At 44.1% G+C, this 26039-nt stretch overlaps 1 protein-coding gene across 1 annotated transcript; it reads left to right on the top strand.

Annotated features, from left to right (window-relative positions):
- The first annotated feature begins 6183 nt into the window (after positions 1-6183).
- Positions 6184-7581, top strand: LOC105049155 (scopoletin glucosyltransferase-like). The gene is made up of 2 exons (XM_073251236.1): positions 6184-6875; positions 6909-7581. The coding sequence occupies exons 1-2, from the start codon at positions 6184-6186 to the stop codon at positions 7579-7581; spliced, it is 1365 nt and encodes a 454-aa protein (XP_073107337.1).
- The last annotated feature ends 18458 nt before the right edge of the window (positions 7582-26039 follow it).

Here is a 26039-nt window from a genome sequence, read left to right as displayed (position 1 = left end):
CTGTTCATGTTGGGAGTGTTGGCAAGTTGCTGGCCCACCCAAACATCTCGTTTTTGGCCTAACGCCGTTTAATGAAGCTGGGAATAGATGGGGCAGCCTCCAAAATTAGCACGTCATATCCTGCTTCATTCGAGCTCTCTTCCAAATCTGTTTGGGATCATGACGTTAATTTTAAGGTCTAAATATTACATGTCCCTGGTGGTCAACCGTTAATTTATCGCCAAAGCAATGAAAGGATGGGCAGCTGGTTCACCGCGGTATCACCCTTTGTCTTTTTTTTTTTTTTTTGGGCTTACAGAATAAGAGAATCTTGGCTATTTTGGTTATCCAGTACATGGGAGTTGATTACATGGCAATCCCTTTTGCCTGGTGGCAGGAGAAACTTTTGGTGCACATGAATCGCCCCTGTTCCTCGTTTTCAAAACCTGTAAATTTGGAACGGATCTAGGCGCGCGGGTGCCATTTCACATCCCTTGTCCCTCCTGTAGTACACCAGGGGACATGGTTTCTTCGATCATTAGTAGCAGAGATCTCCAATAGTCCTCGTTCGCATAATTGTCACGACTCAAGATAAAGTTCTCCCAAAACAAATTAACCGTGTTGTCATGACCTTACCAAGTGTAGCATTGTAATGATCATAGGGACTGTTCTAGGTCTGGCTTAATTAGAAACAAGGAATGGTTGCGTCAAACACCCCAAATCCCTTGCTTCTTTCCCTCGTAAGAGAGAGAAGGGTTGTTGGGGAATACCCACCGACCGACTTACGGTCGAAGGGGCCGACCCCGACGGACGACTCCGACTGGCCGACCCCGACTGGCCGACCCCGACGGCCGACCGACCGACTGGCCGACTCCGACGGCCGATCGACCGACTGGCCGACCCCGACGGACGACTCCGACTGGCCGACCCCGACGGACGACTCCGACGGCCGACCGACCGACTGGCCGACCCCGACGGACGACTCCGACTGGCCGACCCCGACTGGCCGACCCCGACGGCCGACTGACCGACTGGCTGACCCCGATGGCCGACCCTGACTGGCCGACCGACCGACTGGCCGACCCCGACGGACGACTGGCCGACCCCGACGGCCGACTCCGACTGGCCGACCGACCGACTGGCCGACCCCGACGGACGATTGGCCGACCCCGACGGCCGACTCCGACTGGCCGACCGACCGACTGGCCGACCGACCGACTGGCCGACTCCGATCGACCGACTGGCCGACTCCGGCCAGGAAGTCTGATGGCCGACTCTCGCAACATGATGCTCGCCGACCAATGGAGGGGCCCGACACCACTCAGCTGGCTACCGACTTTGGGTCGGTCGGCTCCTCCAACCACCGTACAGCCGCCAGACGTTGTCAGCTCTGACACGGACATGCGGCGCAGTTACCTAGGGACATGGTCCCGCCGAGAGCCGGGTCAACCCTGGTGATTGGACGGCCACACGGCGACATGACGTTTTTACGGCGGCTCTGACAGTCCACAGTGAGTTGACAGTTCCTCACTTGTCCGCGCCATTAAAGACGGCGCCATACCTAGCTCCACTATATATACCGGGGAAGGCAATAGTGCAAAAAGGGGGATCCGCCTGTCTCTCCCACATACGCAGGCTCGCTTTTCTCTCTCTCTCCCTCTTTCTTTCTCAGAGCTCTCTGTCTGCATTTCACTGTTGCCCAGTTACCTCTCTGACTTGACCGTCGGAGGGTCCCCGCCGGAGCCGCCTCCGGTCAGTGCGGACTTCCTTTTGCAGGTGCACGCTTCCCGGCGATCGGACGACGAGGCGATTGGCCGCAACAGATTGGCGCGCCAGGTAGGGGATAGCATGACAAAGACAAGAGCTCAACGATCGAGAGTCACTGGGTCGGCGAGGCGTTCTTCCCGCCGGGAAGAGGCCTCCCCGCCACCACCGGCGGCGGAGCCTAGCTCTCCGCGCCCTGCAGTGACCACGGAGGCGCAGATTGCGGCCATCGTACGGCAGATGACCGTACTGACCGACGCAGTCAAAAGCCTCCAGCAGCAACCGACGGCCCGACCTATGCCTTCCAGGAGCAGCCGCCGCGACCGCGCCGATCCCTGTCGCCTCCATGCGAGCGCCCCCAAAAGCGCTCCCACGGAGAAGAGGAGGGACGACCATGGCGCGACGACCGACGGTCCCAGCGGCCCTCCCCTTCCCCGTTGGAACGGGCAAGGAAGGAGAAACGGCCGCGCACGCCGTCGGCCTCTCTCTCAGAATCTTCCGGAGGCTCCACCCCTGGGGTCTCCCAGCATCGACGAGCGGACGACTACGAGCGCCGGTTCGAGGAAATCGACCGCCGACTCGCTCAGTTGCAGATGGACGGCCAGAAGTCTTCAAACCACGTCGACTTCCAAACTGCCCAACCTCTCTCCCGACTCATCCTCGACGAACCGATCCCCAGTCGGTTCAAGATGCCGCACGCGGAGTCTTATGACGGCTCCACCGACCCAATCGACCATCTGGAAAGCTACAAAGCTCTCATGACGATTCAAGGGGCAACCGACGCTCTCCTTTGCATCGGCTTCCCCGCCACACTCCGCAAGGCTGCCAGGGCCTGGTACTCCGGCCTCCGATCGAGAAGTATCCACTCCTTCGGACAGCTCGAGCACTCGTTCGTGGCCCATTTCAGCACCAGCCGAAAGCCGCCGCGAACGTCGGACAGCCTTTTCTCCCTCAAGCAGGGGGAAAACGAGACGCTCCGACACTTCGTGGCACGATTCAACGCGGCCACGCTCGAGGTCCGGGACCTCAACGAAGACATGGCAATCTCAGCCATGAAGCGGGGGCTGAGGGCATCCTGATTCACCTACTCTCTGGACAAGACCCTCCCCCGAACTTATGCCGAGCTACTGGAGCGCGCATATAAGTATATGCGCGCGGATGAAGGGGCATCCGACCGACGTTTGGCCGAACCCAGAGGCCCGAAGGAGAAGCGGAGGAAAGGTCGGGAACCCGCCGAACCAAGCAGGCTCCCGACCGATAGTCGGGTCTCGCCACCCCGACGAATCCAAAAGTCACCCTGACGATGGAGTCCGAGACCGACGCATCGCAGGTATGACTCCTACGCCCCTCTCCCCGCTCCTCGTGCGCAGATCCTGATAGAGATCGAAGGAGCGGAGAATCTACGACGGCCTCGGCCTCTGAAGGCAAAAGGCTCCGACCAACACGGCCGATCGTCGATCGCCGAATCAACGGCTGGATCATCGATCGCCGAAATCGATGGCCTCGACCTCTGAAGGCAAAAGGCTTCGACCAACATGGCCGATCGTCGATCGCCGAATCAACGGCTGGATCATCGATCGCCGAAATCGACGGCCTCGGCCTCTGAAGGCAAAAGGCTTCGACCAACATGGCCGATCGTCGATCGCCGACTCAACGGCTCGATCATCGATCGCCGAAACCGACGGCCTCGGCCTTTGAAGGCAAAAGGCTTCGACCAACATGGTCGATCGTCGATCGCCGATTCAACGGCTCGATCATCGATCGTCGAAACCGACGGCCTCGGCCTTTGAAGGCAAAAGGCTTCGACCAACATGGCCGATTGTCGATCGTCGAATCAACGGCTCGATCATCGATCGCCGAAACCGACGGCCTCGGCCTTTGAAGGCAAAAGGCTTCGACCAACATGGCCGATCGTCGATCGCCGACTCAACGGCTCGATCATCGATCGCTGAAACCGACGGCCTCGGCCTTTGAAGGCAAAAAGCTTCGACCAACATGGCCGATCGTCGATCGCCGAATCAACGGCTCGATCATCGATCGCCGAAACCGACGGCCTCGGCCTTTGAAGGCAAAAGGCTTCGACCAACATGGCCGATCGTCGATCGCCGAATCAACGGCTCGATCATCGATCGCCGAAACCGACGGCCTCGGCCTCTGAAGGCAAAAGGCTTCGACCAACATAACCGATCGTCGATCGCCGACTCAACGGCTCGATCATCGATCGCCGAAACCGACGGCCTCGGCCTTTGAAGGCAAAAGGCTTCGACCAACATGGCCGATCGTCGATCGCCGAATCAACGGCTCGATCATCGATCGCCGAAACCGACGGCCTCGGCGTTTGAAGGCAAAAGGCTTCGACCAACATGGCCGATCGTCGATCGCCGACTCAACGGCTCGATCATCGATCGCTGAAACCGACGGCCTCGGCCTTTGAAGGCAAAAGGCTTCGACCAACATGGCCGATCGTCGATCGCCGAATCAACCGCTCGATCATCGATCGCCGAAACCGACGGCCTCGGCCTTTGAAGGCAAAAGGCTTCGACCAACATGGCCGATCGTCGATCGCCGAATCAACGGCTCGATCATTGATCGCCGAAACTGACGGCCTTGGCCTCTGAAGGCAAAGGGCTTCGACTAATGTGGCTGGCTAACTTGCCGACTTAGCTTCGACTAAGAAGGGCAAAACGCCAAGACGACCGCAGTCGCATTCGCGACATACCGATCTGGTCACGACCGGTCGAAGGATATTCGGCTTGCCGCCGTTTATCATACATCCCGACGCATACGTCCGACCAAGGGCTGGACAATGGATATTCGACTTGCCATCGTTATCCTATCCGAATACGTCGGATGCTACTCGACTATCAGATTCTGCAGAATGATCGTGTCGACGAGCAACGTTCGGAGGTTGGCCGACCTCCAACCCGACGTGCATGCTCGACCTACAGTCGGGACGATCGATATTGGATCGTTCGTTGATATGATCGCCAGAGTCGGGGCAGGAAAAGATGGAACACCACTCCTTTCGTCCGAAGCCGTCGCCCACGTGTTCACGCGAGCCAACACGACATCGGGCTCAGGAGTGGAGGGGGGCAACTGTTGGGGAATACCCACCGACCGACTTACGGTCGAAGGGGCCAACCCCGACGGACGACTCCGACTGGCCGACCCCGACTGGCCGACCCCGACGGCCGACCGACCGACTGGCCGACTCCGACGGCCGATCGACCGACTGGCCGACCCCGACGGACGACTCCGACGGCCGACCGATCGACTGGCCGACCCCGACGGACGACTCCGACTGGCCGACCTCGACGGACGACTCCGACGGCCGACCGACCGACTGGCCGACCCCGACGGACGACTCCGACTGGCCGACCCCGACTGGCCGACCCCGACGGCCGACTGACCGACTGGCTGACCCCGATGGCCGACCCTGACTGGCCGACCGACCGACTGGCCGACCCCGACGGATGACTGGCCGACCCCGACGGCCGACTCCGACTGGCCGACCGACCGACTGGCCGACCGACCGACTGGCTGACCCCGACGGACGACTGGCCGACCCCGACGGCCGACTCCGACTGGCCGACCGACCGACTGGCCGACCGACCGACTGGCCGACTCCGACCAACCGACTGGCCGACTCCGGCCAGGAAGTCTGATGGCCGACTCTCGCAACATGATGCTCGCCGACCAATGGAGGGGCCCGACACCACTCAGCTGGCTACCGACTTTGGGTCGGTCGGCTCCTCCAACCACCGTACAGCCGCCAGACGTTGTCAGCTCTGACACGGACATGCGGCGCAGTTACCTAGGGACATGGTCCCGCCGAGAGCCGGGTCAACCCTGGTGATTGGACGGCCACACGGCGACATGAAGTTTTTACGGCGGCTCTGACAGTCCACAGTGAGTTGACAGTTCCTCACTTGTCCGCGCCATTAATGACGGCGCCATACCTAGCTCCACTATATATACCGGGGAAGGCAATAGTGCAAAAAGGGGGATCCGCCCGTCTCTCCCACATACGCAGGCTCGCTCCTCTCTCTCTCTAAGGGTAATAAGCAAGACCTGGTTCGTTGCGGGTAACTGATGCATGGCTAGTTCTATGTCATGGAGACCTGGTCAAAAGATTCCTAAACTCCCAAGTATTATAGCATTCCATCATTCCAGGAAGACTCCCTGTAAAATCTCGTGAACGAGTCGCGCGTACGACTGATTTTTGGTGTCATGACACTCCGTTCATGCTTTTATATTCTCTCCCTCTTCCACTAGATTGCAGAAAAATCTTGCTCCAAATATCAATCCCCAGCTCTTTGATCCCTCCAAAAACAAGAGTTGTTTAATAGATTCAACGAGCTCACTAACTCACCCCACCAAAGACACCCTATGGGCTCAGAAGCCGCCCCCCACCAGCTCCGCATCTTCTTCTTCCCCTACATGGCCGCCGGCCACATGATCCCAATGCTCGACATGGCCAAGCTCTTTGCCGGCCGTGGTGTCGCCTCCACGATCATCACCACTCCGTCTAATACTGCTCTTGTCACCTCCACCATCCGACGCGCCAACTCCAATTCCATCTCCCTCCTCTGCCTCCCTCTCCCTCCTGCAGCCCACACAGGCCTCCCCGACGGCTGGGATGCCTCCGCTTCGATCGGCCACCTCGACTTCCAAAGCGTCCACCACGCCGTCGCCCTTCTGCGCCGCCCCATCCACCACCTTCTTGCCGACCACCAGCCGGACTGCCTCATCTCTGACATGTTCCTCCCATGGACCACCGACATCGCCCATGAGCTTGGCATCCCACGCCTCATCTTCCATGGCATGGGTTTCTTCTCTCTCTGTGTACTGCACCACCTCGAGCACTGCAGGCCTCAAGACAACGTTGCTAGCGATGATAAGCCATTCATCGTGCCCGGCCTACCGCACCCGATCGAAATGACACGGTCGCACCTCCCTGCACCACTCAAATCCAACACCGACTTCAACAGGCTCTTGGAGGAGATGCACGAGGCCGAGGCCGAGAGCTATGGCGTGGTAGTCAACAGCTGCTACGAAATGGAGCCCCAGTATGCGGAGCATTACACCAAAATCATTGGAAAGAAGGCATGGTGTGTGGGACCGGTCTCCTTGTGCGACAAAAGTGCCACCTATACGGTGGAGAGAGTAGGGGAGAAAGCTTCGGTAGACCACGGTGGCTGTTTGGCTTGGCTGGACTCCAAGAAGCCCCGCTCGGTCCTTTATGTTTGCTTTGGTAGCCTTATCCAATTTACTGCGGCTCAGCTTGGGGAAATTGCACTGGGCCTCCAGGCCTCCGGGCGTGCATTCGTTTGGGTGGTGAGGGCAGAAGGTGCGGAGGCGGTGGAGCGGCTGTCCGAGGGATTCGAGGAGAGGAGCGAGGGGAGGGGCATGATCATAAGAGGATGGGCACCGCAGGTACTGATACTGAACCACGAGGCGGTGGGAGGCTTTCTGACACACTGTGGATGGAACTCGGTGCTCGAAGGGGTGAGCGCCGGTGTGCCGATGGTCACATGGCCGATATTTGCTGATCAGTCGTTCAACGAGAAACTGGTGGTGGATGTGTTGGAGATCGGGGTCCGAGTCGGAGCGAGGATTGCAGGAGAAGGGGAGGAAATGGTGGTGAAGAGTGAGAAGATTGATAGAGCGGTGGATTGGGTGATGGGGAGTGGAGAGGAGGCGGACGGGAGGAGGACCAGAGCGAGGAGGTTGGGGGAGGTAGCAAGGCGAGCCGTGGAGGAAGGGGGTTCATCTTACAAGGACGTGGGTAGGCTAATGGAGGAGTTGATGCTGGCACCCGAGCGGGTGAGAGAGTGAGCTGGGCTATGTTTCCCGTGCAACGTAGAGCTTGGTAAGAATGCGAATGGTATCAGAATCGGAATCAAAATAGATTGCTCCGATTCAAACAGGGGAGAAATTTTATTTCGACATTGATTTTGAGACGGAATGAAAATTATCTAATCTATTGAAACTCAATTTCTACTTTTCTCTGAAGATTCAAATTTCTATTTTGATTCCAATTTTGATCACAGTTATGAACCAAACTCCTCCCAAGCGACATATACTTAAAAATATTATCATACTATCACATATGCAAGTATAATATCTCATGTACGAGAATATTGTTCTTTTTGTGGACTAGTGGCATGCTTTTTTCGATTCTAATGGATAACTTGTGAATTTGTTACGTGCCTTGCCTCTTTATACAAAATTATCCCTGTGTGATATGTGATTTCTATGAAAGTACTTCAAGGCAAAAGCTTTGTTTTGCTTAATGAAGCATTTAGGCATGATAAATTGCTTTTTGCATGAAATCTATTTTAGGGTTGTTCAGGAACCGAGGATAGATTCATGTGATGTTTCTCATGAATGTTAATGGCAAAGAGTTACAAGACAAATTGGATAGAGAGGATGGATTTTAGGGATCAAATCAGTCTATCAAGAGTCTGGATGATGATCATTTTTTTTAGATGGAATTTAGTACCTAGAAGAACTGGGGAAAATGAAATTAGGGGTAGGATTTTCATCAACTCATTGCAATTTTTTTCTTTTTTTCCTACTAGGAGCTCCTTGCAATTATTTTCTCATTTCTTTTTTTTTTTTTTCCAAATCTAGGAAGCAGCAGGGCTCACATCCAGAATTTATTAAAAAAAATTGAATAAATCACGCAAGTGATAGCTCAGTTGGTATGAGCCTTAAATCCCATACCTCACGTTCATGGTTGGGGGCCCTCATGGTTACATCCAAAAAGGATAGCTACCCCCCCCCCCCAACTCCTTGTCTTGTACCAAAAGAAAAAGGGAAACTGAATAAGAGAGTCGAAGTTCAACGCTTAATCAGCACAGAAGCTGCTGACAGAAAAGATAGAGAACAGTAGACAATACAGAGGAGATTTTAGACTTTCTTCTCTGTTTTACTGATAAGAAGAGCAAGAATCCAATTCGGCAGTAAGTAAAGACATCAGTTAAGAATCTAAACCATCTGCAATCAGAACTTCATATCCAGAGTGCAGCAATGTGAATTAATTTACTTTTAGTTTCAGAAGCAAAATTGAGCAAATTCAGAGTGTCTACCATCTGGAAGAAAAAAAAAAAAGGCTAGACTTTTGACCGTGTTCTGACTCGCGACAACAGTTTTGTTCCACGGGCTTCTATGACAATCAATTAATTTCTTTCGGCATCGATGTTTTCAACTTTTGAACCGATCCAGAATTTTCTATAGAACAGCTAAAACAGAGTAGTTTCGTCTAAAAAAAAATAAAGCAGCTTCATCTAAAAGTAGAATTATTTTCTGATTTTCGTACAGCAAGTTCCACATAAACGATCAAAAAAAAAAAAAGATCGACATGGACAAAAATTATCTCATAGCCATCACCAACTTTTCTTCTTTACCCAGTTCCTCTTGATTAATTTCTTTTTATTTTTTTGGTGGGGAGGTGGTGGTGTGTAAAACTTGATTATTTTCTAATGTTTGTAAAATGCTTAAAAGCAAAGTATTTGGTAACAAAGTGAGCACCATTAAGACAACTTCCACATAACAAAGTCTATCCACAAAGGTTCCGATAATATAAATACCCGCTACCTCTTAGAGTCACGAGATACATATCAATATTCCGTCAATCGACGCTCCATCTCATGGAGACGAAGGCCTTGGCAACGGTACTGATTAAGAATGTGGTGAAACAAGATGAATATAAGAGACCGAAAAGTCAGGATGCTCCGCTTCTTTCCAGCAGAGAGGTATATATTAACATAAAATCAGTTAGTTACAACAAACACTCAATAGTCCTCGATTTTCTTGGATTACGTTACAACAGAATATGATAATATGGAAAAAGATTGAGAGGATAAGAACATGATGATGGAGGAGTTGAAAGTCTGTCGATCATCCTTATCATATCTGGTAGCATCTGTTGTATCAGAGCACGATCCGTTATCACCCCCCTCAAGCAAAGCGCCCGAAGGCCCAGTTTGGCTTGGAGAAATTGTACTCTGCTGCAATAAAGACTTTTTGTGAATATGTCCGCTATCTGATCGGCTGAAGAAATGAAGCGGATGTCGAGCAGCTGCCGGCTGACTAGTTCGCGGACATAGTGATAGTTGACCTCTATGTGTTTAGTTTGGGCATAGAAGACAGGATTATGTGTTAAAGGTAATAGCGGACCCATTATCACACCAGATCACAGGACGCATGGCAAGTGGGATACTAAGTTCTGGGAACATTGAGCAAAGCCACTCGTAGACCACCAATCGATGGGGCAACATGCCTAGTCCGCATCATAGTATGCTGAGAGTTGCAGTGGGCCTAAACGAAGACATAAACTTTGTTGGATGATGCCTTTTAGAAAACAAAGGATCCGTTTCAATGCAGTCATGTGTTGTTCAGTCGGCAGATGCATATACTGGCATACTTGATTCACAGAGAATGCAATGTCGGGACTTGTGAGCATCACATACTGTAAAGCGCCAACAATGCTCCTGTATTTGTGGGGGTCGGATAGATCAGTGCCAGAAGCATCCAGTTTCTTCACTGACGATGGTGACTTGATGGGCTTGCGACCGAGCATGTCAGTGTGGGTGAGAAGATCCCTGATGTATTTGCTTTAAGGAAAATTTCCTCCTAAGTGCGAGTCACCTTGATGTCGAGGAAGTAAAACAGCACACCCATGTCTTTCATGTGAAATTGTTTTTGCAATGTTTTAATAAATGTTTGAAGCATGGAGGGGTTGGCACCCGTCAGTATAATATCATCAACATATAAAAATAAGAAGACGAGACAGTCATTGGAGCGATATATAAATAGTAATGGATCCGAGGTGGACACCATAAAACCCAAGTTGATGAGGGCAACACTGTACTTGGCGTACCAGACCCTTGGAGCTTGGTGGAGGCCATAAATAGATTTCTTCATGAGACAGACGTGATCTGAAAACTGAGGACCAACATAGCCTGGTGGTTGTTGCATGTAGACGGTCTCAGCAAGGTCACCATGGAGGAAAGTACACTCCATGTCGAGCTGATGCAGCAGCTAGTGGTGAGATGCGGCAATGGAGAGGACGATGCGGATGGTCGTGTGCTTGACCACCAGGCTAAAGTTTTGAGGAAGTCGATCCCAAGTTGTTGATGAAAACCCTTCGTGACGGGCCGAGCTTTGTGACGTAAGATGGAGCCGTCAGGATGTCGTTTGATTTTGTATACCCATAGACACCCAACAACGTTCATTTTGGGATCATAGGGAACAAGTATCCAGGTGCCTTGCTTTTGCAGAGAGGTGAACTCATGATCCATGGCAGAGCACCAGGTCGTGATGCAAGATGCCTGCAAGAAGCTAGATGGTTCTGCATTAGTGGCCACGAGGGCAAGAGGCATAGGGTATCAATCGGCACTATAAACTTTCGATTTGAAATACCAGATTGGGATCGGAATTTCATGGGGTGGACACGTGTGCATGGTGGAGGCTTGTTGGTGGTCAAGCATGATGGGGAGGTGGCGATAATGTTAGGTGATGAGGCAAGAGGGAATGTGGGCCTTGGTGGAAGTGGTACAGAGATCGAGGATTGTGGTGTAAGTGAGGGATCTGACGAAGCGGGAGTACTGTCATCGAAGGGCGCTGGAGAACGTAGACTCGTACATACCAGATCTGTAGAAATCACAGCAGGAGGTATATGAGACGAAATCCAAGCATTTGAAGTTTTAGAGGGCATGGACGGTTGTGATGAGGTCATGTACGAGGGAAAAGGAAAGACAGATTCGTAGAAGACAAAATGCCGAGAGATATATGGATGCCCGATCTGCAAATCAAGACATCTGTAACCAAGATGCTTGGAACTATAGCCTAAAAAGAGGCATGGAGTAGAACGAAAATGAAGCTTGTTGGGGTATACGGCCGGAGCCATGGGAAGCAGAAGCAACCAAAGGTTTTAAGGAACTTATAATTTGGTTGCATTTTGAACAACACTTCAAATGGCGAGATATCAAAAATAGGAGAAATGGGCATTCGATGTATAAGATAGATAGCAGTATCAAAAGCCTCAAGCCAAACTTTTGAAGGAAGAGACGCATAAGCCAGGAGGGATAACCCTGTTTCTACTAAATGTCGGTGTTTTCGTTCAACAATGTCGTTTTGTTTGGGGGTGTAAGGATAAGAAAATTGACGGTGTACGCTGTGTTGGGCAAGAAAATTTTGAAAGCAATGGCTAGTAAACTCAACCCCACCATCGGAGTGGAAAGTTTTGATTTGGCATTAAATATATTTTCCACAAGAGTCTTGAAAGTTACAAAAATTTGAAAAAGTTTAGATTTCAATTTCATTGGATAAAGCCAAGTATTGTGAGAATGATCATCAATAAAGTAATACTTAAAATTAGAGATGGACATGACTAGTGAAGGTCCCCAAATGTCACAATGAATGAGAGACAAATGTCAGGGGGACACAATTGTCGATAAAGAAAAAGGATAACTTATGACTTTTGCCTAGTTGACAGGAGGTGCAGGGTGACAAGAGTCCCATAATAAGAATAGAAATCCTAGCCAGAATGGAGGACTGGATATCATGGGAGGGATGGCCCAACCGCTGATGCCACACCTTATTGGAAACAGTAGATAGTGCGACATATTTAGGAGTGCAATCTTTAGCTGATCGGAATGGATAGAGTCCCTTCTCAAGCATCTCTTGGTGCAGAATCTTCTCCGTGTTGTAGTCCTTCACCAAAAAACCAGATTTAGTAAATATAAAGTGGCAATTGTTATCTTTAGTACAGCAAGAGATAGAAAGAAGATTAGATGCAGCATGGGGATAATGTAATGTGTTGGTAAGTTTAAAACAATGAGATGGGGTAGAGAGAAGACCAGTGCCAGTATTAAAAATCGACAGACCGTGTCCGTTACCAATGCGTACCGAATCAGAACCATTATATTTAGTGGAGATGGATAGGTTACCCAGATCGCTGATGATGTGGTGAGTAGCCCCAGAATCAGTGTACCATATGGTGTCGTCCATGTTAGATGATGCAGCCATGGCGGTAAGTTTCTCCGGAGGGTGATGACTTTGGTAGGTGAAGTTCATACATTGATAGCAATTGGTCGCCTTGTGTCCACGACGTTCACAGATTTGACAGTAAACAGTCGCTAAGGACTGTCTGGTCGGTGAAGATGTGAGCTGCTGTTGTTGGTCGCGATGTCTAGTGGTGAAGGGCTGGTGTTGGGCACCGCGGTTACTCCTCCCACGTCCACGACCACGACCACGGAAGGTGATGCCTCATTGAGACAAAAGTGCAGTCATCTCTTCTTGCTGTTGGTTTTGGCGAGTGAGGGTGAGTTCCTCACTTAGAAGAAGATCCTCAACCACTTCATGAGAGAGAGCGGTAGTTTGCGCCTTGTAGCAGATAATGCTAGCGATGACATTATAGGCTAGAGGGAGGCCATCCAGCATTGCAAAGAGTAATTCATCATTTGAAATCGTAGATCCAGCGGCACCAAGCTAATCCACGATTAGCTTGAATTGGTGCAAGTAATCTTACATGGAAGACGACCCTTTTTCTTAATAAGATAAAGTTGATGTCGGAGGTTCATGACATGGGACATAGAGGTCGAACCATAGCGATGGGCTAGGACGTTCCGGACTTCTTTAGCAGATGGGAGACCCACTGTCACGCCCCCGACCCGAGATTTTGAATCGAGGGTCATGACAACCGCCGCATACTCATAGAAAACTCTTCCCATAAGCATGCAAGGCATCTTATCATGCTAATCCTAAAAACAACAGCGGAATAATTATTCAATAATTTAAATCCAAAACATAACGACCTAAAATTTTTTTTTTTTTTTTTTAATATCTCAATAAATTCAACAACGATTCAAAGGCTTTGCATCAAATTCAATAAGCCTTCCAACCTAAAATAAAAGTACGAAGATTCTGCTTCTGATCACTCTTCCATTCATATCTTGTATCATCTTAATTCCTCAACATCTGTAAAAACAGTAAAATAAGAGGTAATGAGCTAGACAGCCCAATAAGCAACGATCACTTCTCAATAGACTTCATCAGGCATATAAGTAAATAATCATTTATAGAAAATAAGCATATAGAGTTCATCAATTCGAAATCAATTTCAATTATGCAATATAATTCATGCCAAATTCATTTCTTTTTCGAAATTTCAAGTTTCTTTCGGGATTTCAATTTCTTTTGTTCTTCAATTTCTTTTCGTCAACCATGAGCTATGACCACATTATCCCTGTGGCAGGGTCATAATACCGCGTATCTGCTTGCGGTGGGCTGTGAATCATCTGGCAGCCAAGTCCTTTGGAACCGCTGGTCTAACTGGCGGTTTTGTCGCTGGTCTAACTGGCGACATGTCGCTGGTCTTACTGGCGACATAAATCCTCAGGACAGTCAATTGCCAACGTATATGCCCCCGTTGGCGGGGTCCTCAACACAGTCAGGTTGTCAATTCTTATTGTTTCTTATATCATAATTCTTCATAAATCATGTTTCATATTCTAATTTCGATAATAAAACATATAATCATGTAGTATCGAAATCAATCAATATAATGCATCATGAAATTAATATGTTCAATCATGCTTCATCATAACATTTCAAATAAGATATTTTCATAACAAAAATACCATTCATCCAATTCATGCATCGTTTCACAAATCATGTCAGAAGAATATATTATAATTTGTCGATGAATCTAGAAAAGGTGAAATATTACTTACCTCGAACGCATTCCAACAAATCCACATAATTCTATAAATTTTCTTCCAAAAAATTTTATTCGTAGATCATATCGCGATATTCCATGATCAAACATCCACAATCCTATACAGAATCAATTTCAATAATTAGAAAGAATACGAATACCATATTTCAACGGTTTAGATTGGGTCCGATCATCTAATTTCATCTAATCAAAATCTAATTAGGACCTAAACGATCTAAAGTTTGACTATCAGATCAAATCGGATTCGAAGTGATAGGACCAAGGTTTCTTCATCGATTTCATAAAATCAAGTGGAGAGAGAAAATCAGAGGAGAGAGAATTCATGAGGTACAATTCGAATTGATCAGGTGACACAATCCAACATTACGATGGGTCCAATATCTCGATTGGTGAAATCAATGTGATGAAATCAAGTCATGGCTAGATCGGAAATCATGGATGATCAAATCTAAAGATTCATGGTCTGATTAGAGTGGGTGCCAGTACGTTGTCTGACAATCATGGATCAAGGTTCTTCATTAGAATCAGATCAGACTTATTAAAAGAAATTTCTTCATTCACTAACCTTTTTTAGAGAGAGAATCAATCAAGAGAGAGAATATTTTAGAGAGAGAAAATTCTAGAGAGAGAAAACTCATCTTGAATTCTTCAGACAATATGATTCAACAAATTCGATCGATCAGATCAAATCATGCTAAGATTATCATGTGGACAATTCAATAAGATCATAAGAAATAAAATCTAAAAATACCTGATCTGATCAAAGTGGATGTCGGTGTATCGTCCGACGATCACAGATCAAAAATTCATTACGAGAATCATTTAAATTCATCATCATTCTTCTCAAAATTCTAGAAATCTTAGGAGAGATAATCTAGAGAGAGAATTCTAGAGAGAGAAAGTAGAGAGAAAATCCAATTCTAGAGAGAGAAAAATACTAATTCAAGCTGAAGAGAGAGAGGGAAGAGAGAGAAACTCTCTTTCTCATATTTTATTATTTATCTCATTATTTATTAATTAATTTTATTTTTCTCTTTCTTCTTTTCTTTCTTTCTCTCTTTTTTTTTTCTTTTTCTTCATGGAAGAGAGAGAAGAGAAAATCCTATTTATTATTATTATATTATTATTATTTTATTTTTCTTCTTTCTTTTTTTTTTCCTTTTCTTTTTCTTTTCTTTTTCTTCTTTTTCTTTTCTTTTCTTTTTTCTTTTTTTTCTTTTCTTTTTTTTCTTTTCTTTTTCTTTTTCTTTTCCTTCTTCTTCTTCTTCTTTTCTTCTCGGGCTTTCATTGGGCCGAAACAGGGGACCTAGAGGTCCCCGTGCCTTGATCGGTCGATCACGGCCATCTTATGGCCGGAGGTGGCCGGCGGCAACGGCCGACTCTCCCGGGTTCGGAGAGACCAGGGCCGGCGGTCGGCGTGACCGTCGGCGCCGGAAAATCAGAGGAAAGAGGCGGCTTACAGGGGGGTTTCTTTCTCCAACTAAATCCGGCGACACCCGTCGCCGGCCATCGTGCACACAGGCACGGGAAAGAAGGGAGAGAAGAGAGGGAGAGGAGGGAGACCTTACCACAACCTCCGGTGACCCCCACCGGCAAGAAATCGCGGCGAACACGGGTCGAGGAGTCACGGCTTCAAATGGGAAAATCGGAGAAAAATCTCCGGCAATCGACGGCGACGGAAGGGTCTACCCATAGAGGAGAGGGGAAGGGTTCTTATAGAGCTCGTCCTAGGGTCTTTCAATGGCCCTAGGACTCCGATTCTTGATCGGAGAAGAGGAAGACTCCGATCGGGAGTCTTCCTGCTCTGTTTTCCTTTTTTTTTTCTTTTTTTGTTTAATGGGCTTAGTGGGCTTTGTGAGCTGGTTTTGGGCCCAGTTGGGCCGGATTATCACATTCTACCCCCCTAAAAAAAAATTTCGTCCTCAAAATTTACATACCTGTAGTCTCGAAGAGCTGGGGATATTTTTGCTTGAGTCTTCATAGTTTCTTACTTGAATCTCATCCTCAAATATTTCAAAATTCTAATTCTTAATACAAATTCATTCTTAAATCATTTCATAAAGAAAAAGTTGGTACATCAAATATTGATCTGAACGGAACCATCCTTTTTCTTATTTATCAAGATCACCATCTCAAAGATTTTCAATGTTTCAAGATTTCGAAATTATGATCTTATTTTCTGTAAAAATTAATATTCAATATCTCATGACTCAAATTAAAATCAAATCTATCTCTTGTGAATAGAAAAAGATCAATGTCTTTATTCTTGCATCAGAACTTCATTCATCATCATCATTCATTTTTTTTTTTATATTTATTTTAAAATATTTACCACTCTTAATTTCAACCCATCATAAGATAGGAAAAACATACTTCTTATGAATTATTTGATGACATCCTAATCAATCAAAATTCAAAAAAATATTTTCTCTTATTCGTACTTTCAAAGGTTGAAGATTTATCATTTCAATCTCATTCTCGAGCTTTTGATATTTTAATTCTCGATACAACTTCATCATTGAGTCATTTCATAAAGATCAATATCACCATTATTGATTGAATCAATATCACTATTTCTAGTCATCGAAATTTTCTTACTCAAACCCTCAAACTCTTAAATATTCTAAGTATATCAATTTTCTTTATCTAAATATTAACATCTCTTAATTAATCGATTCATTATCAAATTATGAATAACTCCAATCCATCTTTTGTAGAACAATCGTTAATATCAATAGATAACCTTAATCTTTTTCATTCAGTCGGAGAAATAATAATAATCAAAAGAGTTCAAACTTCAAATTTTATTATACTCTGGAGATAATTATTTGAGTATACTAATCTAAGATCAAAATCATCATTTGATAAACAATCTCAAATTCTTCTTAATAAATAAAGAATTATAAAATTTAATTCTAGAATAGAGAAAATTTATCTCTAAATATTCTAAATCTAAAATCAAAGGTCCACTCATCCTAGAATTAGGATGCTAATTATTTTTTGTAGCATAGTAGGTGGAAGCACTACTTTTAAAAAGTCACATTAGGATATCTAAAATAATTCAAAATTTTAAAATATTATTATTTCTAATATCAATAAATTTCTTGTATCAAACCATATCATCTATCATAATTCTTTAACTCAAAGGGTCAACATTCCTGACTTACTCAAAGTAGTCCAGATTATCATGCTTCCGCTGCGCACTCTGATCTAACAATCAAAATTTCTTAGGTTCACCAAAAAAAAAAAAGTTTGATCAAATTATTTCTTTACCTTATCAATAGAAAAGATCTAAATTTTCAAATTTCAATTGAAATCAAAGATTAACTTTCGATTCTCATTCATACCTTTACTGGTGTACAATAATCTTGATTAACCCTTGAGTCCAATATCATATTTAAACCATCATATAGATTTACTATAATCAATATGAATTAAATCTTAATTCTCATATCAATTCAATTCGATAATTTTCAAACCAAAAATCTTTATAAGTCAAATCAACGAGAAAATTCTTCGATGCTCCATCAAATTTGGACATAATCTGAATATATATGAATTTCAAATCATTATTATTATTATTTTTTAAAATTTCTATCATCAGGATCTTCAATATCTATTAAATATCCTTTCATAACAATCATACAAGCTTCAAAAAAAATCAAATCTCCATTTAATAGTAGATTCAATTAGGGACCTCATTAACAAAAGCAAAGGAACTCCATATCAATTCCTAAATCCCAATTTTCTAAATTGTAAATTCACATAGATCTCTTAATCTGAGATAAATATAAATCAGATCTTTTATCTTAATCTGAAGATATCAATTTTTCATTAACAACCTCAACAATAATATCAGAAAATCTCTTGATCAACTTAGATACGAAGTCTTTAAATTAAAATTTCATACATATCATGTAGTCTCCAAGAGACATAAAAAGATCCATTATTTAGATCTAAGGATGATGATTCAAAGATTCCGGTACGATGAATATTCTACAACCTCATAATCGATTTCATCAATAAGAAATAGGCTTCTTTGCAATATCTCCAAATATACATTCATCATAATATGCCACTTTATATATATGATCCACATACCAAGTTCAATTTCAATAAATATTCCAATCAAGCATCATAAAAGATTTTTCTTAGCCCATTCTGGAATAATATTTTATTATCAAATCTTTATCTTGCCAATAATAGTCAACTTCTCAACTAGAAGTAATATCATAGTATTATTTTCACATCGAATTTGAACTTACGATTCACTTGAATAACCAATGATCAAATTAATAACCACAATGCATAATAAAATTTTATGTCAATCCTTTTGTGATTACTTTCGATCAAGATCTAAGTAATCATATCATGATCAATAGATCATCCATCATATTTCAAATTTTATATGTTATAATCTATTGTGATCCTTTCATACATAATCTCAATATTTAATCAAAATTTATAAATATTTCTCCAACTACAATCATCAAAGATCTACACTATAATGTCCCTGGTGTCTATCCACTTACACCCATTCTATATCTGATTCTATGTTTCATAATTCATCCACTTATGCTCTGATACCATATTAATTTGTCACGCCCCCGACCCGAGATTTTGAATCGAGGGTCATGACAACCGTCGCATACTCATAGAAAACTCTTCCCATAAGCATGCAAGGCATCTTATCATGCTAATCCTAAAAACAACAGCGGAATAATTATTCAATAATTTAAATCCAAAACATAACGACCTAAATTTTTTTTTTTTTTAATATCTCAATAAATTCAACAACGATTCAAAGGCTTTGCATCAAATTCAATAAGCCTTCCAACCTAAAATAAAAGTACGAAGATTCTGCTTCTGATCACTCTTCCATTCATATCTTGTATCATCTTAATTCCTCAACATCTGTAAAAACAGTAAAATAAGAGGTAATGAGCTAGACAGCCCAATAAGCAACGATCACTTCTCAACAGACTTCATCAGGCATATAAGTAAATAATCATTTATAGAAAATAAGCATATAGAGTTCATCAATTCGAAATCAATTTCAATTATGCAATATAATTCATGCCAAATTCATTTCTTTTTCGAAATTTCAAGTTTCTTTCGGGATTTCAATTTCTTTTGTTCTTCAATTTCTTTTCGTCAACCATGAGCTATGACCACATTATCCCTGTGGCAGGGTCATAATACCGCGTATCTGCTTGCGGTGGGCTGCGAATCATCTGGCAGCCAAGTCTTTTGGAACCGCTGGTCTAACTGGCGGTTTTGTCGCTGGTCTATCTGGCGACATGTCGCTGGTCTTACTGGCGACATAAATCCTCAGGACAGTCAATTGCCAACGTATATGCCCCCGTTGGCGGGGTCCTCAACATAGTCAGGTTGTCAATTCTTATTGTTTCTTATATCATAATTCTTCATAAATCATGTTTCATATTCTAATTTCGATAATAAAACATATAATCATGTAGTATCGAAATCAATCAATATAATGCATCATGAAATTAATATGTTCAATCATGCTTCATCATAACATTTCAAATAAGATATTTTCATAACAAAAATACCATTCATCCAATTCATGCATCGTTTCACAAATCATGTCAGAAGAATATATTATAATTTGCCGATGAATCTAGAAAAGGTGAAACATTACTTACCTCGAACGCATTCCAACAAATCCACATAATTCTATAAATTTTCTTCCAAAAAATTTTATTCGTAGATCATATCGCGATATTCCATGATCAAACATCCACAATCCTATACAGAATCAATTTCAATAATTAGAAAGAATACGAATACCATATTTCAACGGTTTAGATTGGGTCCGATCATCTAATTTCATCTAATCAAAATCTAATTAGGACCTAAACGATCCAAAGTTTGACTATCAGATCAAATCGGATTCGAAATGATAGGACCAAGGTTTCTTCATAGATTTCATAAAATCAAGTGGAGAGAGAAAATCAGAGGAGAGAGAATTCATGAGGTACAATTCTAATTGATCAGGTGACACAATCCAATATTACGATGGGTCCAATATCTCGATTGGTGAAATCAATGTGATGAAATCAAGTCATGGCTAGATCGAAAATCATGGATGATCAAATCTAAAGATTCATGGTCTGATTAGAGTGGGTGCCAGTACGTTGTCTGACAATCATGGATCAAGGTTCTTCATTAGAATCAGATCAGACTTATTAAAAGAAATTTCTTCATTCACTAACCTTTTTTAGAGAGAGAATCAATCAAGAGAGAGAATATTTTAGAGAGAGAAAATTTTAGAGAGAGAAAACTCATCTTGAATTCTTCAGACAATATGATTCAACAAATTCGATCGATCAGATCAAATCATGCTAAGATTATCATGTGGACAATTCAATAAGATCATAAGAAATAAAATCTAAAAATACCTGATCTGATCAAAGTGGATGTCGGTGTATCGTCCGACGATCACAGATCAAAAATTCATTACGAGAATCATTTAAATTCATCATCATTCTTCTCAAAATTCTAGAAATCTTAGGAGAGATAATCTAGAGAGAGAATTCTAGAGAGAGAAAGTAGAGAGAGAAAATCCAATTCTAGAGAGAAAAATACTAATTCAAGCTGAAGAGAGAGAGGGAAGAGAGAGAAACTCTCTTTCTCATATTTTATTATTTATCTCATTATTTATTAATTAATTTTATTTTTCTCTTTCTTCTTTTCTTTCTTTCTCTCTTTTTTTTTCTTTTTCTTCATGGAAGAGAGAGAAGAGAAAATCCTATTTATTATTATTATATTATTATTATTTTATTTTTCTTCTTTCTTTTTTTTTTTCCTTTTCTTTTTCTTTTCTTTTTCTTCTTTTTCTTTTCTTTTTTTTTTCTTTTTTTTTCTTTTCTTTTTTTTTCTTTTCTTTTCTTTTTCTTTTCCTTCTTCTTCTTCTTCTTTTCTTCCCGGGCTTTCATTGGGCCGAAACAGGGGACCTAGAGGTCCCCGTGCCTTGATCGGTCGATCACGGCCATCTTATGGCCGGAGGTGGCCGGCGGCAACGGCCGACTCTCCCGGGTTCGGAGAGACCAGGGCCGGCGGTCGGCGTGACCGTCGGCGCCGAAAAATCAGAGGAAAGAGGCGGCTTACAGGGGGGTTTCTTTCTCCAACTAAATCCGGCGACACCCGTCGCCGGGCATCGTGCACACAGGCACGGGAAAGAAGGGAGAGAAGAGAGGGAGAGGAGGGAGACCTTACCACAACCTCCGGTGACCCCCACCGGCAAGAAATCACGGCGAACACGGGTCGAGGAGTCACGGCTTCAAACGGGAAAATCGGAGAAAAATCTCCGGCAATCGACGGCGACGGAAGGGTCTACCCATAGAGGAGAGGGGAAGGGTTCTTATAGAGCTCGTCCTAGGGTCTTTCAATGGCCCTAGGACTCCGATTCTTGATCGGAGAAGAGGAAGACTCCGATCGGGAGTCTTCCTGCTCTGTTTTCCTTTTTTTTTTTTTCTTTTTTTGTTTAATGGGCTTAGTGGGCTTTGTGAGCTGGTTTTGGGCCCAGTTGGGCCGGATTATCACACCCACAGTGTAGGAAAACACCAACAGAGACAGAGTGGCATTGATCCATGATAGAATCATTTGATCCTTCTCGTACCAAGGGAGGAACTCAGGTGAAGTGGCTTGGGGAGATGGCAGGGTGCCATCAACATAGCCCATTAGTTGATGACCTCGTAGGATTGGCGCAAAAAGACCCTTCCACACACGATGATTTGTGTCGTCCAACTTGATGGAAACTAAATTGGTAATATTAGAGATTACCAGGGATGGCGAGGTGCCATGATGGCCATTGACGGACTGAAGGGACGACTGTTGTAGATTCGCGACATTATCGGAGTATGAAGAGGTCAACATAGTGGTCGAAAGAAAAGAAGATTGGAGAGCAGCGATTATGTGCTCTGATACCATAAGAATATCGTGAAACAAAATGAATATAAGAGGTCGAAAAACTAGGGTAGCTCTACTTCTTCCCAGCAAAGAGGTATATATTAACATAAAATTAGTTAGTTACAACAAACACTCAACAGTCCTCGATTTTTTTGGGTTACATTACAACATAATATGATAATATGGGAAAGGATTGAGAGGATAAGAACGAGGTAATGGAGGAGTTGAAAGTCCGTTGTTCATCCTTATCATATTTGGTTCCATCTGTTGCATCAACACGATCCGTTATCAGTGGTGGTGAAGCCACTGGTTTCACCTCCAGGCCACCAGAAGGCACCGCCATTAGTACGCCCTGATTGTTCAATGCTATATCGGCGGAGGATATCGGTGGAGCCACCCTTCTTCCGTGGCACTCAGTTGGAGCAATGCGATAGAAATAGCAGCGTTATAGTCTGCTTCCATATTCGGAATCTCAAAAGGAGAGGAAGAACTAACGACCGGATCCTCCCCAACATAATGCAATTCATTGATCTCCTGTCACTGCTTCGGTAAATTGATCACATGACGGATGTACGAGGATGACGAGGAGCTGTATGGTGTCTCTAGTGCAAAACTTTGGAACTCATTCCGCTGTTGTCCGTCCATCGAGCCTAATAAACCACCAAAGAATGCTGAGGACGCTGGATTGCTTGTGGTTCCACCCATCCTCACCTCCTCAAGCTGCAACGCCGTCGCCCGTATTAGGTATGTCCCTGATATCGTGCCGGCTTGATGAGTCCTTTCCACTGCACCCATAACCGGTGGCAACGGATCTCCACCGTGGTAATCCATGGTTGAAGTCTGCATGTCCAAGGGATGGATGGAAGAAGGATTGTCACGCCCCGAACCCAACACCCGAATCGGATACGTGATGGCCGCACACTCCTTAGAGCAAGCCCTAAAGAATATGAAAGACCAAATTAAATCATTACAACCTTATCAACCATAATATATATTTAATTTCAATAATAATTCATAAAATCTTGCATAATTATAATTAACATTCCTTCAATCCTCTGATCAGGTATCAACGGTACTCCATCTATGCATCCACTCACTCATAAATCCATACCATAGCCAACCATGGACATCTTGTAACTCTGAGAAGAAAAAAAAAAGATAAAGGGGTGTGAGCTTTACAGCCCAATAAGAATTTCCATATCACACCAATATAATAATATAATCTGAAAATAATGATAGGCAATGACACATAAAAGTCGATGTTCACTGTCCAGAATACTGCAAACATTTATAGATTATCTGTTTTATCAAAAGAGATGTATCATCATATGTTAAATAAGTGAAACAATTTTATTCAACGATTATTTCATGTCTTATCTTTCTATTTTCTTCTATTATCACATCATCTTTAATCCTTTCTTTTTGGCTTTGGCTTTAGCTTTGGCTTTGGCTTTGGCTTTGGACTACTAGGATTATGCGACGATCTTTTATTCGGATCGATTTCTGTGATCTTCCTCGGATCGAAATATTCATGATCTTTCTCGGATCAAAGTGGTCATTATCTTTCTCGGATCAGATTCTTCATGATCTTTCTCGGATCATATTCTTCATGATCTTTCTCGGATCATATTCTTCCACATATAAGCCTGTGGGGGCTGTCCCAGGCATAAGCTCCTGGTAAACTATTCCACATGACAAAGTCAGTCCAAACCATATTTCTTTTTCTTTTCATTTTCATTAAATTAAAATATTTGACTTCATTAATCAATTCAAATTTTGTAATGTAATAAATATGTCATACCCATATAATCATGCCATCAATCGCTGATACATATGAATTGATATAACATACTCATGCTCAAAATCACATAAATAGATAACAGTGTCTCAGATATAACAAATTCATCGATCTCAAATCCAACGATGCAAAATCAATGAAATAAAATCAATGGTAAAATAACATATATAATGATGATCATGTACAGAGATTCTTACATTTACCGGTGACTGATCCAAGCACAAAAATCAATGTTCTTCTTTGATTTATGAATTCTTTAACAAAATATTCCACTCGATATCATTTGCAGACAATCATCTCTTCATAACCCTGATCAAATATAAAGATCATATATGGAGAAAATTACTGATAATCGATCCTAGTAACACAGATCAAGGACCTCTCTTAGGATTAATCAAAATTAGGATTTATCTAAGTATCTAGATCCTCCACTGATCCATAAGACTTCTAGAGAGAGAAAATCCATGAAGAGAGAGAAAATTCTAGAGAGAGAAAGTGGAGAGAGAAAGTGGAGAGAGAAACTTTCGTATCCTTCCGATGAGGCAGTCATGATCAAGATCATCAGAGGTCCTATCAGGGTGACTTAACATAAATCAAGTGTTACAAATTTCAAATAGAATCAAATTGGGATCAGATCTACCGCACGAATTTTGGAGCAATCTCGGATCATCTTATTTTCATCTCAATTTTATCCTAGGGTCCGTGATGAAATCATAGAGAGAGTAGAAAGATTCTAGAGAGATAAATTTCACAAAAAAGAGAAAGATCTAGAGAGAGAAACTGGAGAGAGAAGGTAGAGAGAGAAGAGAGAGAAAATTTTTCTCTCTTCTTCTTCTTATTTTATTTTATTTTTATTTTTTCTCTTCTCTTTTTCTCTTTTTTTTTCTTTTCTTTTTCTTTTCCTTTTTTCTTTCTTTTCTTTTCTTCTCTTCTTTTCTTTCTTTCCCCGCGGCTTGTTTTTGATCGAAACAGGGGATCTTTGATCCCCTCATTGGTTGGCCCGGCCGGCGACGCAACTGGTGCGAGGATGGTCGGCGATCGAAGGAGAGATAATCTGGAGGCAAGAGACGGCCAAACCGGTGGTCGGCGGTGACCACCGGCGACGGAAAACGACAAAAGAAGGATTTCTTCCGCAATAAAATCCGGTGACTCCGGTCGCCGGCGAGCGTGCACATCGGCACGGGAAGGAAGGGGAAGGAGAGAGGAAGGGAGGAGGCTTATCTCCATCGCCGGCGAAGCTTTTCCGGCAAGAAATTGGACGGTACAGGAATGGATCTCCGTGAGAAATTTTCGGCGATTGCCGCCGTTTTGCCCCGGGATTTTCGATGGAAAGGAGAGAGGAGGGATTCCTCCTTAAATAGGGCCGGAGGGAGCTTGTCTCCGACTCCGATTGGGAGCCGGTGAATGAAGAAAGAAGACTCCCTTCGGGAGTCTTCTCCCCTGTTTTCTGTTTTTTTTTTTTTTTTTGGGCTTTGGCTGGGATTCTGGCATGGGTTGGGCCGGGGTGTTACAAGGATTCTGCCCAAAAAAAGAAAAAAAGAAAATCTTTTAATTAATCCCATGGAATGATGGCTAAGAAGTCAAGATGATCACGTGGATGCCGATGAGAAGGACCAGTTATATCTCACCAGTTGAGAAAGCCATAGCAAAAGATCGATACTTCGCCCATATATGCAGAAGCAAAAATCGACTCTTTCGAGTGATGAGCCATTGACCATGACCTTAGCACGGTCTGTGAAAAATCATCTCTCGTCCACGCACACACTCCCCTTTGCCAGGAAGGGGGCTAATACTGTGGAAAGACGATATTATTAA

The sequence above is a fragment of the Elaeis guineensis genome, chromosome 2 (genome assembly GCF_000442705.2).
Source record: "Elaeis guineensis isolate ETL-2024a chromosome 2, EG11, whole genome shotgun sequence".
NCBI lineage: Eukaryota > Viridiplantae > Streptophyta > Magnoliopsida > Arecales > Arecaceae > Elaeis > Elaeis guineensis.
This window is presented reverse-complemented; position numbering and strand designations above follow the sequence as displayed.

Excerpts from the sequence above, each read along its gene's own strand:
- LOC105049155 (XM_073251236.1), top strand. The coding sequence starts at position 6,184 with ATGGCCGCCGGCCACATGATCCCAATGCTCGACATGGCCAAGCTCTTT. Across the intron at positions 6,876-6,908 it reads TGTGTGGGACCGGTCTCCTT|AGTAGGGGAGAAAGCTTCGG; the intron begins GTGCGACAAAAG and ends TACGGTGGAGAG.